Source organism: Colobus angolensis, unplaced genomic scaffold (assembly GCF_000951035.1).
Source record: "Colobus angolensis palliatus isolate OR3802 unplaced genomic scaffold, Cang.pa_1.0 Scaffold196, whole genome shotgun sequence".
In the NCBI taxonomy this organism is placed as follows: Eukaryota; Metazoa; Chordata; class Mammalia; order Primates; family Cercopithecidae; genus Colobus; species Colobus angolensis.
In genome coordinates, this window is record NW_012115110.1 from 7,919,636 (window position 1) to 7,932,321 (window position 12,686).

At 36.3% G+C, this 12,686-nt stretch overlaps 1 protein-coding gene across 3 annotated transcripts in view; it reads left to right on the forward strand.

The window, feature by feature from the left end:
• MARCH6 (membrane-associated ring finger (C3HC4) 6, E3 ubiquitin protein ligase) overlaps positions 1 to 12,686 on the forward strand; it is an 82,111-nt gene that overhangs the window by 38,714 nt on the left and 30,711 nt on the right. For all 3 annotated transcript variants that reach the window (XM_011940976.1, XM_011940977.1, XM_011940978.1), the window contains 8 exons: positions 511 to 543; positions 3,069 to 3,120; positions 6,663 to 6,721; positions 7,942 to 8,022; positions 8,265 to 8,333; positions 8,414 to 8,488; positions 9,290 to 9,424; positions 11,770 to 11,889. In XM_011940976.1, the coding sequence (XP_011796366.1) occupies positions 511 to 543; positions 3,069 to 3,120; positions 6,663 to 6,721; positions 7,942 to 8,022; positions 8,265 to 8,333; positions 8,414 to 8,488; positions 9,290 to 9,424; positions 11,770 to 11,889 (624 nt within the window). The remainder of the gene's footprint in view (positions 1 to 510; positions 544 to 3,068; positions 3,121 to 6,662; positions 6,722 to 7,941; positions 8,023 to 8,264; positions 8,334 to 8,413; positions 8,489 to 9,289; positions 9,425 to 11,769; positions 11,890 to 12,686) is intronic.

Here is a 12,686-nt window from a genome sequence, read left to right on the forward strand (position 1 = left end):
TTAGATGTTAAGGTTACAGTTGATGAAAAGTTAGTTTTCATTCCTAGTGAAAGTTAAGTGATATACTGTTTGTGGTGAAAATATTGTGATGTTGGTGGCTTTTTTTTCTCTCTTACAAAACCTTGCTCCATTTAGGAAATATTTTACCTGAAATTGTGGACTTTTGAAAAACAAAATAACAATTTAAATAGTATTTTCATGCTTCAGTTGACAAAATAATACAGTTGTATTATGAAGTAGTCTTAATTAGCTCTATATCTTCAGTAACAAATCCAAAATGGAATTTTTTTAGACTTTATAAATCATGTAATTTTGAGTAAAAGGAGACTCAAAATATAAAACTGTCATTCAGAAACAAATTTTTTTATTTTCTGAAAATGATAGGAAGTAATGGAAAGTTGTGGATGGAGGACTATGTTTAAAGATATTGAAAGGAAAATGAGGCTTTTCATAAATTAGAATAGAAAGTTCTCTTGAATCTTAATGCTTATCATTTTTGTTTATTTTTAGATGCTAGGACTTGATGGATCACTAGTTTTTCTGGTAAGTGAAACTTTATTTATTTATTTATTTATTTATTTATTTATTTATTTATTTATTTATTTATATAATGGAGTCTCACTCTGTCCCTCAGGCTGGAGTGCAGTGGCGAGATCTCGGCTCACTGTATCACCTCTGCTTCCTGGGTTCACACCATTCTCTTGCTTTAGCCTCCCGGGTAGCTGGGACTACAGGAGCCGGCCACCACGCCCAGCTAATTTTTTGTATTTTCAGTAGAGATGAAGTTTCACCATATTGGTCAGGATGGTCTCGATCTCCTGACCTCGTGATCCACCCGCCTCGGCCTCCCAAAGTGCTGGGATTACAGGCGTGAGCCACCGCGCCCTGCCAAAGCGAATTCTTTTTAATGACAGAATTGGAGTTGTTTTAGTGATTCAGAAACTTCACATTTATAGTATGTAGTAAAGGTCAAGATGCCTTTTGGCTTTTGATTACTTTATATGTTGAAGATTGTATGTTTAGTGTGCTGAAAATATTAAAAAAGCATAAAGGTAATAACTATTTTTAAAAAATTATTAAATATTTGATTTTTAGTAAAGAAAATAAACTTCAAAGTTAATGGTAGTTAAAAAGAACTTGGTCTTCTTTTAAAGTTCCATCTTGCAGTGTTTATTGCCTGTACTGGTGGAAGCAAAGCAGTTTTGCATATTTACACAGTTAGACACCCCAGGCTGATGTTAGGTTTTCCTGTTTGCTGAACCCCACCTGTCTTTACCTAGGAACTCTGCCTTGTTAGTAAAGGTTGCAACTCTGAGGTGAGAGCAATTCTTTAAAGAACTTGTTCTTTAAAGAAGAAATGATACTGTTTTCAGGTCCTGTAATATGAAGTCATTTGCCATTTGAGATTTTTAAATAGCTTAAGATGACTTTGGCTGCAGGTAGCAGAACCCCTACTAGTTGGAACATTAATAAAACAGGAAGTCCGGAGGAAGAATGGGCTTGAGGTTGCTTGATCCGTAAGCCCAACAATGTCATCAGAGACCCAGATATCTGCATCTATCTCCTTTGCTGTCCTCAGTGTTGGCCTTCTCCTCAGGCTGGCTCCAGATGTTAACCAGAAGAGGATGTTGAATTTAGCAGTATGTAGATTTTTAGGAACATACCTGGTATAATTCCACAGTTTAGTGGGAATGTGATATTAATGAGCTTCTAGTCATGGTTTGATCACAGTCAGTATAGAAAGCATTATTTGGCCACATACTGATTTATATTTATTACCCTGCCAGTTCCTCATAAATGATGGACAGAAGTCTTTAAGGTAGTAGTGTTGACTCAAACCCGTTTGAATTATTGGAAAAACCTTTGACAGGATGAATTCATTATTTTAGTAAAAAATATTTAATATGAAGACGTGTGCCAGCTATTGTGATAGGCACTGGGGAGTTCAGTGATGAATGAGGTAGGGTCCCTGTTCTCAAAGATGCTCTATAGTGTGGTGGAGAGAAATGCACATGTAAACAAGGAACGTTTTGGAGACTCAGTGACAGAAAGTGTGCACAGGACACGAGGGGCACAAAAGAGAGTTTGATTAGGTCTTTCTTAGTGGAATGGAGTTTGTCAGCAGGAGATTTTCAGTGAAGATAACTTAGAGGTTGAAGCATAAAATATGTTGGGGATAGGGAAAATTTAGGAGCCCTTAAGGCAGAGAGGTTGAAAAAATTGAGCCAACATGGTGAGAAGAAATGTAGTAGTCATTTACAAACTAATTACCCTTCTTGCTGGTTGGATTTGTGGAAGATTAGGGGACCTGAACAGAGAAATCCTTTTTTTGGACAAAAGATCTTTCGAAGGATCATTTAACCTGATGGTTAGGGAAGGTTGTGGGCATGAATGAATGGACTTGGGCAGTCTGGTCAGTGTCAGCATGGGGCATAGCTGAAGTGTGTGCAACATGGCTGAAGGAATAGGCAGACAGCTGTCACCTTAGAGGCGACAGTATGTAACTGTGGGAGGTGACCAGATGGTCAGGTGAGACAGGACAAAGAAAATTAGCACACCACAGGGAGTGGGGGGACCAGGGGAGATCAAGCTAGAGTTTTCCAAAGGAGAGGTAGCCAGGCAGTAGTGGCCTTGTAGGTGTCAAGAAAGCAGAGTGGATGTTGAAAGAAACACTGCAGTTGACATTAACATGATATTTACAATTAATTTGGCTTTCAAATTTTTCTCCATTTGAAATTTTTGGTGTCATTTGATTTAAATGAAATTTGATATTTATGAAAATATATGTAATCTGTGTTAGATTATTTCTAAAAAAGGAAGTATTTATAAATGAATTTGTTTTTTCTACATGTAACATTTTTGAGTTGTATTAGGCTTAGTTGTATGACCTAGCTAATGAAAAATGAAAGTTACATATTATGTCTAGATTGAAATCCCAAAACAATAGAGGGAAAATTTCAATCTTAGCTGTTTTTAGTATTTGGTTCTAGCTAAATAAGTGGAATAGTCCAATTAAACATGCATTAAATATGAATTGAATATGCTTTATTGATGCTTTTTTCCTTTAGGAACATGTCTTCTGGGTGGTATCTTTAAATACACTGTTCATTCTTGTTTTTGGTAAGTTGTGTTTGTGCTTTTATTTTTTTATAGTATTATGGTAGGAATTTAGCTTTGTAGGAGCTTTGTTATAGATTTATTATTTTTTTTTAACATAAGAATAAATACTAAGAGGTATATGAAAATAGTTTCAGATTCAAATACTTGTATAGATAGGCTGCAGACAGACAGATACTTTCCTAAGCGGCAGTGACTGCAGTTACCTACTTGTCTCTCCTTCTGTTGGGCATTTCTGGTTGGTTGGTTTTTTTTTTTTTTTGTAGAAGCTGGTTTGAGACTGACTTGAGAATACACAGTTTCCCACTTCTGGAATTAGTTTTATGCTGATTGCCTGTGTGCTCTTCCCTGTGGTGGAAGATCTTGTTTTCATCTGTCAAAATCCTGACCATTGCCTTCTAGAGATCTTGACTTGGGAGCTGTTACCAGAGCTGGGTGTAGGCTTGTGGGAAGACAGTAAGCCTTCCCCAAATGTGAGTGCCCCTTAGAACCAGATTCCAGCACATGCAAAATCACTTCCAAGCACTTCTGTGGGGGCAGCTGTGAGGATTCTTTGACAACACACGGTGGTCCCTCCCATTGGGAGTAATTAGAGAAAGAAAGGCAAGGTTGAGGAGACACTGTTGACAGAGGTTTTTCTCCTTTCCAGAAGAGGTAAAGAAAACTAAGTTGAGTAAACCAAGACCTTAGAATTCAGTTTCTGTATCTCTGAGGGGTGAGGAGGTAGAGTCTGATAGAATGGGGTTATTGTTAGGTGTCCTATAATTTGTGTCTCAGAGACCTTAGGCAACATATCCCTATATAGGGATAATCTATGAGAAATTCCTTCCTTAGTACATAGGATTTACCCCTTAGTTCTGCTGAAGAGGATGAGTAGAGATTTCCCAAGGCTTCTTCCACCAAATTGCAAGTAATTTGCTCTGTTGGGTTCTACATTGTGACGTGTAAAGCAGATGTCTTTAATAAGAAGCCATATGGTGTAAGGGGCTTTGAATATTTGGACTGAGGATAAGACCAAAAATTGATTTCTGTATATTATGTGTAAAAGAGGAAGAGAAATTTACTTGTATTTTGTTAACCGTATTTCGGATATTTCCACTGATTTCTTAATTTTTAGTAGATACTCACAAAATTGCAGATTTAATAGGAAACTCATTCTTTGTTCCCCTTGCATATGGGGGTGTCTGTATGTTATTCTGCATTTATTTTTCATTATGTGAACTAATTCATATATAGACTGAAACTGTTTTGATCTTGATTGTATTTGTTTTTGAGAGAAAAAATGATCTATAGATTTAGGTCTTTACTCTTGCAGAAAAGCTTAATGCTAAATTAATGTTTATAGAAACAGGTCACATTTAAAACATGAATTATACAAATAAGAACTCTCATTTATAGAAATCAAATCTAAGTAAAGCTTTTTCTAATCCAACCTCCTGAGCTTATACTGCGAAAAGAATTTTCTTAGTAAACTTATGTTTTTTTTATATAGTTAGGATCTTTTGGAAATGAAACAAGTTTTCTTCCATTAGGAACATACTTTTTCTTTTAATCATTGGGATTAAACACCCCCCTGTTTTTTTCCTGCATGGATTGCTCTGTTGGAAGTTTTCTATAGGCAGTGTTTTGACTCTTGTGGTCATATGCTTTGCAGAAATATAATTTGACAAAGCTGTGGTCTTCCAGTAGAAGGTGACAATCCTGAGAAATTGTCCTTAATTTCAGGATGCCTTTCCATTAGTTTGTGTGTAATGGGATGGAAATCTATTGTCACAACTGGTGTTTAAGGTTAATAATTATTTAATACCTCTGCAAATAGAGTTAAAACTTACCCTTCCCAGGGGCCCAGTTGAGTCGTCTTCAGACTGGGATATGAGAGCAAAATAGGCAAAATTCAACATACAGCTTTTTTTCTTACCTTTTTAAATTTCTTCTGCTTTATATTACACACAATATGTTAGTAAACTAATACATATATATAATTTATAAATAAATTTAAATACATTGGGAATACATGTTCAAAAAGATTCCTACCCGTGAAATAGTGAGAAAGGGTTAGAGGCCAGATCCCTAGTAGGTTCACTCTGACTTTTGTGATTGAGTTTCCCACTCCCCTGGTAATCTGTGCTGTCAGTTTATTTCTACCATAAAGAAAAGAAACTGCATTTTATTATTAAGAATGAAGTAAAATTTAGCCAGAAAGACTTGAGGAAAAAGAAGACTAAAAATTCTTACTATAAAGATTTTAAAAAGATTTTCATACTTAGCTATAATGCCATTATCTCACCTTACAAAATTATTAGAATTTAATATTTTCCAACAATCCATCATATTCAAACTTTCTGGGTTGTCCCTTGGATACCATTTTGCAGTTGGTTTCTTTGAATGAAGATCCAAATAAGGTCCACGTATTACTTTTAGTTGTTAAGTCACAAGTTATTAGTCTTTTAATCTAGAGTACTCTTATCTTTGCTTCCCCCAACTCACCCTATTTGGCCATTGATTTGTTGCTGGGATTAGGTTAACTGTTCTTGCAGCATGTCGTGTTTTACATCTGTCCATCTGCTTCCCAGATGTCCTCTGCCTTTATCCTTTGTCTCCCATATTTCTCTTTTTTAAACTAGAAGTCAGATCTAAGGGCCTTAATTAGATTCAGGTTCAATACATCTGGGGCAAATCCATCACTGGTCACACTGTGCCTATTAATAGTGTATGTGAGGAGCTGAGATACTTATGTTGGATTATCCACTTTTATCACTGGATTCAGGTTATATCAACCTGGGCCTCTAATCTTAGGTTTTATTTTTCCCTTTACCATTAGAAGATTATCTGTTGGGAGTGATATTTTAGTGTCTTACAGTGTTCCATCAACCTTCCACTTAATGATTTTTGTTAGCTCTTGATGGTCCTTGCCATAGTCACTTACTGTGTTAGAGTTGGCAAAATGGTGATTTTTAAATTGTCATTTTTTACACTTTTTGGCTGACTTTTCTGTAAAGAAGAAGAAATTCTTATCAATTTGGGACTATTCCGTCAACCTGAACCTGTTTGTCCAGGACAAGTAGGACAGATGCTCATTTTTTTCCCATTAATTTTAGTTTTCAGAATAAGGAATTGGCACATTAACTATTCCAGTTGGTGTGCTAACTGCTTCCAAAACTTGAAAGTGTTTTCTTTGATGTTGCTTTTTCTCTTTTCATGATTATTATTTTGGGCTTTTCCTTTTTTGAGCATCATAAGCTCATGGATTTGTATATGTTCAGTGTTTTTCCATCAGTTTTGGTCATTATTCTTTTTGATGCTCATATTCTCTCTTTGGCCTGTTTTCACAATGGTTTCTTTGTTGATTTGGCATGGCCTTATTAGACCTTAATAACTTGGTTGTTCTCTAGTTACAGAGAATGTCCTAGGCAGTATATTTTTAGCCTAATTCTGGAATCCTTCATTTCTCCAAGAAGCTCTGGTCCCTTTTAGTGGCGGATTGTAGTAGGAGTGTTCATTGTTTTGATGTTGAAGTTTTCATTGAGTTTTTTCCCCCTTTTTAGCATTTTGCCCTTACCATATTGGTCATTTCTCCCTTGTTGGTTTGGGATTTGAAGAACACGTGAGTATAATACTTTTACAAAATTATTTTCATTCATTACCCCCAAATGTGATTATTAATCAATCAATCAAATAGTATTCTGAAGAGTTACATCATTTCTTAATTGGCATTATGCAAGGGAATAGTTAGGCAATACCGTCTCTCTTTTTTTTTTTTTAAATAACAGTGGCTCAAGAGTTAGTGGTCTTATTGCCAACTAATGAAAATGTGCTCTGAAATCCATTCAGCTGGGTGGGCCTGAGGCATCCTGGGGGAAAGTTTCCCACAGGCTGATTTTCCATCCATCTCAAGAACTTGTATGTTCACTTCTTTCCCTTTCAGCAGGTGCCCCCTGCTGAATTTAGAAAAGTAACAATATATCAATCAATTAAAAAAGGATAGACTATTTTGGAATGATGGGTTGTAGTGTTTTCTAGAGTGCTTTAGTTTTGACATTTTATTAGTATTCTCCAGAGTTAAATAAATTTTGGAAGGATTATTATTTCTCTCTTGGGTCCCTAGAAGAATTTAGTCTTTTAAGGAAGAGCTGACTGGGATCATATGCTCAGTTTGTATATATAATATCTGAGAGATCACATTCTGAAGTGTTCTAATATTTAGTACACCTCTGATTCTCACTGGTTGAATGCAGGAACTTGAAAGGTTCAGATAAGTGTTTTGAAAATTTTTGACTTTCCAAACTATTGCCACTTGCTATCTGAAACTCGAATCAAAAAATACTGATAGGCATTGTTTGTTACTTTCAAAATTCTTTCTGTAAGTTGAGAATGGGACAGATTTGCAGAGCAAGGGAAACTTGAACAGTTACTTCTAGTAGTAAGAAATGAGGTGGCTACGATATTACCCGGCTGGTGGGTGACTTGGGCAGTGTGCTCCTGCTTTCAGTGGTTAGCCTTTAGCAGATCTGCTTTACCGTGAGAGTAGAGGGCAGGCTGTTGTATTACAGGGCTTTGGTTTTGTAAAATATAATTCACTCTACTGTTATTTTGTCTCCTTGGGCAAAGTGTTATTTAATTTTTCTTCATTTTTTAGTAATATGTAACAGTCAGTGAGAGAATTTGGTTTTCAGAGATGTCATCCAAAGAAGATTTTACAGTTGTTTTCTAGTTATAAATTGTCTCGACAATTCTCTTCAGTCATTTTGATTGTTTAATATGGGAATACTGGGGTGTAGGACATGTCGTAAAATTAAATTTTATTTAGTTTTTTCTTATTTCCAGGTCCAAGCATCTCATTTTGAAGGCCTAATCACAACCATAGTTGGGTATATACTTTTAGCAATAACACTGATAATTTGTCATGTATCCTTTAATGAACCAACTTGGGTGTTCACTAATGTTACTCATACCAAAGAACTCTTCATTAATGGTAAAATTTGTCTCTCCTTGTCCTCCTAGTAAAAGTTGTTGGTATTTGCAGTAAGGGTCAGTGGACAAAATGTGAAATAAATTAATTCTGTCAAAAAATACTAAATATTGGCTAAGTAGTTACCTGTTTCATTGTACCTTTAAATACTCAGTTTTTCCTTGACCTGATGCTGTAGGGCTTGGCAACTCTTGTGAAATTTCATAGATCTCGTCGCTTACTGGGAGTCTGCTATATTGTTGTTAAGGTAATTCCTGTTATAACTTAAAATTGGAAATGATTTCTCCTACATTTGGGTGATACTAATGACCTTTATTTTCACTTAAGGTCTCTTTGTTAGTGGTGGTAGAAATTGGAGTATTCCCTCTCATTTGTGGTTGGTGGCTGGATATCTGTTCCTTGGTAAGTTGAGTATTAATTATTATATAATAGCATAATTTCAAGGCTTCAAAAAAGGAAGTTTTCAGCATGGGTTCTTTTTAAAGGAAAGTAAATATTTGATAATTTGCTTATTCTTTTGGCAAGTGTGTCTGTATAGAATCTTAATGTTAATTTTTCTTAAGTACCTGAGTTTTTGAGGCTTTGTGCAAATTTTTTATGTCAGGACATTTTGGATGGAATCTTTCTATTAACTAGTGGGGAATTTTAATTGCCCATTTTGCTCTCTTAAATTTTTATAGATAATGCCAACACATTATATACATAGAGTGATTTGATAAGGAAACTGTCTTTGTAGTAATATTAACTCTAATCATTTGATTTAACTAAGATGCTCAGTCCTGATTATAATCTTTAATTGCTGTTAGTAATAATCAGTTTTCGATTTTTTCAAAAATGTTTTATGTATGGAAAAGCCGTCTTTGGTTCTGAGATAACATTTACCCTCCCATACCTTACTTTTAAAACTTCTCAAGAATGCAGACCTGTAACCAAGAAAAGAAGGTTTTATATTAATCAAAAATAGTTTTTTAATAGAATCAATATTAATAAAGCTTTTACCAACTGGTTTATCATTCTTTATATTTGAAGCAGTAGCCAATCTTGTTTGTAGTTCTGTGTCACCATGGAATGACATTAAGTGAACTGCAGTTGTAGAAATTGTTCCTTGCATGCATATTGTTATTTATTTCCTAGAAGATGAAAATGTTAATTTGGCAAATGTAGGGGGCACAGATCTCTCTTACCTGTCCTCTTTTGGCTCAGGAAATGTTTGATGCTACTCTGAAAGATCGAGAACTGAGCTTTCAGTCGGCTCCAGGTACTACCATGTTTCTGCATTGGCTAGTGGGAATGGTATATGTCTTCTACTTTGCCTCCTTCATTCTGTTACTGAGAGAGGTGAGTCCACAGGGAAATGCTGATGCTATACATTTGTAAAAAGGACTTTTGCTTTCACCACCAGTCATGTCTCAAAGGCTATGATGATTTCCTACCTAAATCATATTCTCTACTATTTTATTCTAAGAGGGAATAACTTACAGGGGACTTTGACTTAATTGCTTTTAACTTTTTCAGTTGTTTGTCTCCATAATTGGCAAGTTTTAATATTTCTAAGTTTGAAAGATGATTCAACTGAGGAAAAAAATAAGAGTACCCATTTTATCATACTTTGTATATACTTTAGCCATCCTCTAATACAGATTCTTGGAATTTTGTATGATGTGAGTGTGTCTCAGACCTCAAGGAACTGTAATGATGGAAATAACCAAAAGGATATGGTTTTGCAGGATCGGATATTTCAAGTCACTTTGATTTAGGCACCTTAAGTATAGAATTACAATGAGGGTCCTTTATGATTCCAATTCACTGGCCTGATGGGTTACCTTTATTTATTTATTTATTTTTTGATACTGAGTCTTGCTCTGTTGCCCATGCTGGAATGTAGTGCCATGATCTCGGAACCTCTGCCTCCTGAGTTCAAGCGATTCTCCTGCTTGAACCTCCCAAGTAGCTGGGACCATTCCCGGCTAATTTTTGTATTTTTAGTAGAGACAGGGTTTTACCATGTTGGCCAGGCTGTTCTTGAACTCCTGACCTCAAATGATCTGCCTACCTTGGCCTCCCAAAGTGCTTGGATTACAGATGTGATCCACTGTGCCTGGCCTGATACCTTTATTAATCCTATTTTTGGAATCTGGTTCTAAGTGATTTGAAGATGATGAAAGCAGATGAGTATTTCATTAATGTACATCTTAAGCTCAGTTGTTCCCCAAATAGTGAATACTCACTGTATGCCGGACACTATCCTGTATTGTGGGGTATCAGTGAGAAACAAAGGCACAATTCCTGTTCTCCTCAATTTTATAGCCTGAAAATGAATACAGCATTGAAAATGTCAGCTTACACGGAGACTGGTGATGGAGATGTGCAGGGTGTGGAGGAGCAGGTTGACAATTCCAGTGGGAACGGAACACAAAAGCACAAAGACTGAATGCTGCTCTTGGTGTACTTTGTTCTTTGAAAGATTGGAGGAAGAGGAGGAGGGGTCAGGGGCCAAAGCATTCTCCTGAATCATACAGTATAATTTCAGTAAATTCTCTTGGTAACTAAAGCTTTCATTCTTTCTTTGAAACAAATGATTGAGAACTGAAGTAAGTACAGAAATGTGTTTCTTAATGTAATTGTATATGAACTCCAGATTACTTCATTAAGTGAATAAAATGCTTCATAATGATTTTTTTCATTTTATCAATGTGGTGGTTTTTGTTGATATAAAATTTTAGTATTTGGAACTTAGAACCTTAGAAATCACACACTGTAACCCCCTTGTTTAGGAGATGGAGAATAGAAGTTTGGGCAGATTAGATGCGTTACAGAGGGTAACTCAGTGAGTTTGGACCACATAGGACTAGTACCCAGACTCCTCCTTTACCCCATCACCTACAGCCTCTTGGGCGATGATTTTCATTCACAGGGGGAAGGCATAGATAGTAAAATGAAGACACTGAGGCTGTAGGGTTTCTTAATTAAGATAACTCTGTGGAAGTGTAAGACTGAAATTCAGACCTTCTATTTAGGACATTTATAAATTGCAACATAACCCTTTTACGATAGTAATGGTTGTATTTATTTTTCATCTCAGAGGTCTAGATTTCTTGACACATTTTGACCCAATGAGTGATTTTTTTGTTTTGTTTTGTTTTGTTTCCAGTGAATGCTGATGTCAAAGGACATCATTAGACACAGGGTAGTTTTCTTTTTTTTTTTTGAGACGGAGTCTCGCTCTGTCGCCCAGGCTGGAGTGCAGTGGCCGGATCTCAGCTCTCTGCAAGCTCCGCCTCCTGGGTTTACGCCATTCTCCTGCCTCAGCCTCCCGAGTAGCTGGGACTACAGGTGCCCGCCACCTCGCCCGGCTAGTTTTTTGTATTTTTTTTTTTTAGTAGAGACGGGGTTTCACGGTGTTAACCAGGATGGTCTCGATCTCCTGACCTCGTGATCCGCCCGCCTCGGCCTCCCAAAGTGCTGGGATTACAGGCTTGAGCCACCGCGCCCGGCCACAGGGTAGTTTTCATAAAGATTCTGGTTTAGGAACTTACTTTCCTAGGAATACCATATTCATTTTCTGGGGCCCACTTTAGTTGCCAGAATAATTTTAAGTGCTTATTTTTCTGTTAATGTTTTAGCTCATATATAGAATGTGAAGACATTGGTGAATATTTATAGTATTTAAAATGTATTTGCAGGTACTTCGACCTGGTGTCCTGTGGTTTCTAAGGAATTTGAATGATCCAGATTTCAATCCAGTACAGGAAATGATCCATTTGCCAATATATAGGCATCTCCGAAGATTTATTTTGTCAGTGGTAAGAAGATGTTTCCGTTGTTTTTTTGAATAAAGTATGCTAACCTATAGTTTTGTTTAGGTTTTTTTTTTTTCCAGTTCTCAAGCGGGCTGATAAGAGTATATTGAATAATACAGTCATCTAAGCCTGTGGTATTCAGTTGTCAAGTAGCTGTTTTATTGGTTACTTGGTTAAAATAAGTATGTAAAAAGATATTTACTAAAAGGAAGATGCTTTCTTGTTCTATCATAGTATAATTCAGGGGTCCCTATCCCCCATGTTTTGGCTGGATACTGGTCCATGTCCTGTTAGGAAATGGCTGCACAGCAGGAGATGGGCAGTGGGCAAGCAAGCATTACCACCTGAGTTCCACCTCCTGTCAGGTCAGCCTTGGCATTAGATTCTCATGGGAGTGTGAACCGTATTGGGAACTGTGAGTGCGAGGGATCCAGGTTGTGTGCTCATTGTAAGAATCTAATGCCTGATGATCTGAAGCAGAACAGTTTCATCCTGAAACCCCTTGGAAAACTGTCTTCCATGAAACTGGTGCCAAAATGGTTGGGTACCACTGGTATGATTGATTGCTGAATTACAGTTGTCTGAATTATGTTTAATTTGCATTGAAGCAATGGAGACTTATTACTGGCTTGTAAATTAAACTCTTAACAGAAGCATGTCATAGTTTCCCCACCTAGAAGAAGAAATTACATAGTTAAATCTAATTTCTTTCTTTCTCTTCTTTCTTTCTTTCTTTCTTTCTTTCTTTCTTTCTTTCTTTCTTTCTTTCTTTCTTTCTTTCTTTCTCTTTCTTTCTTTCT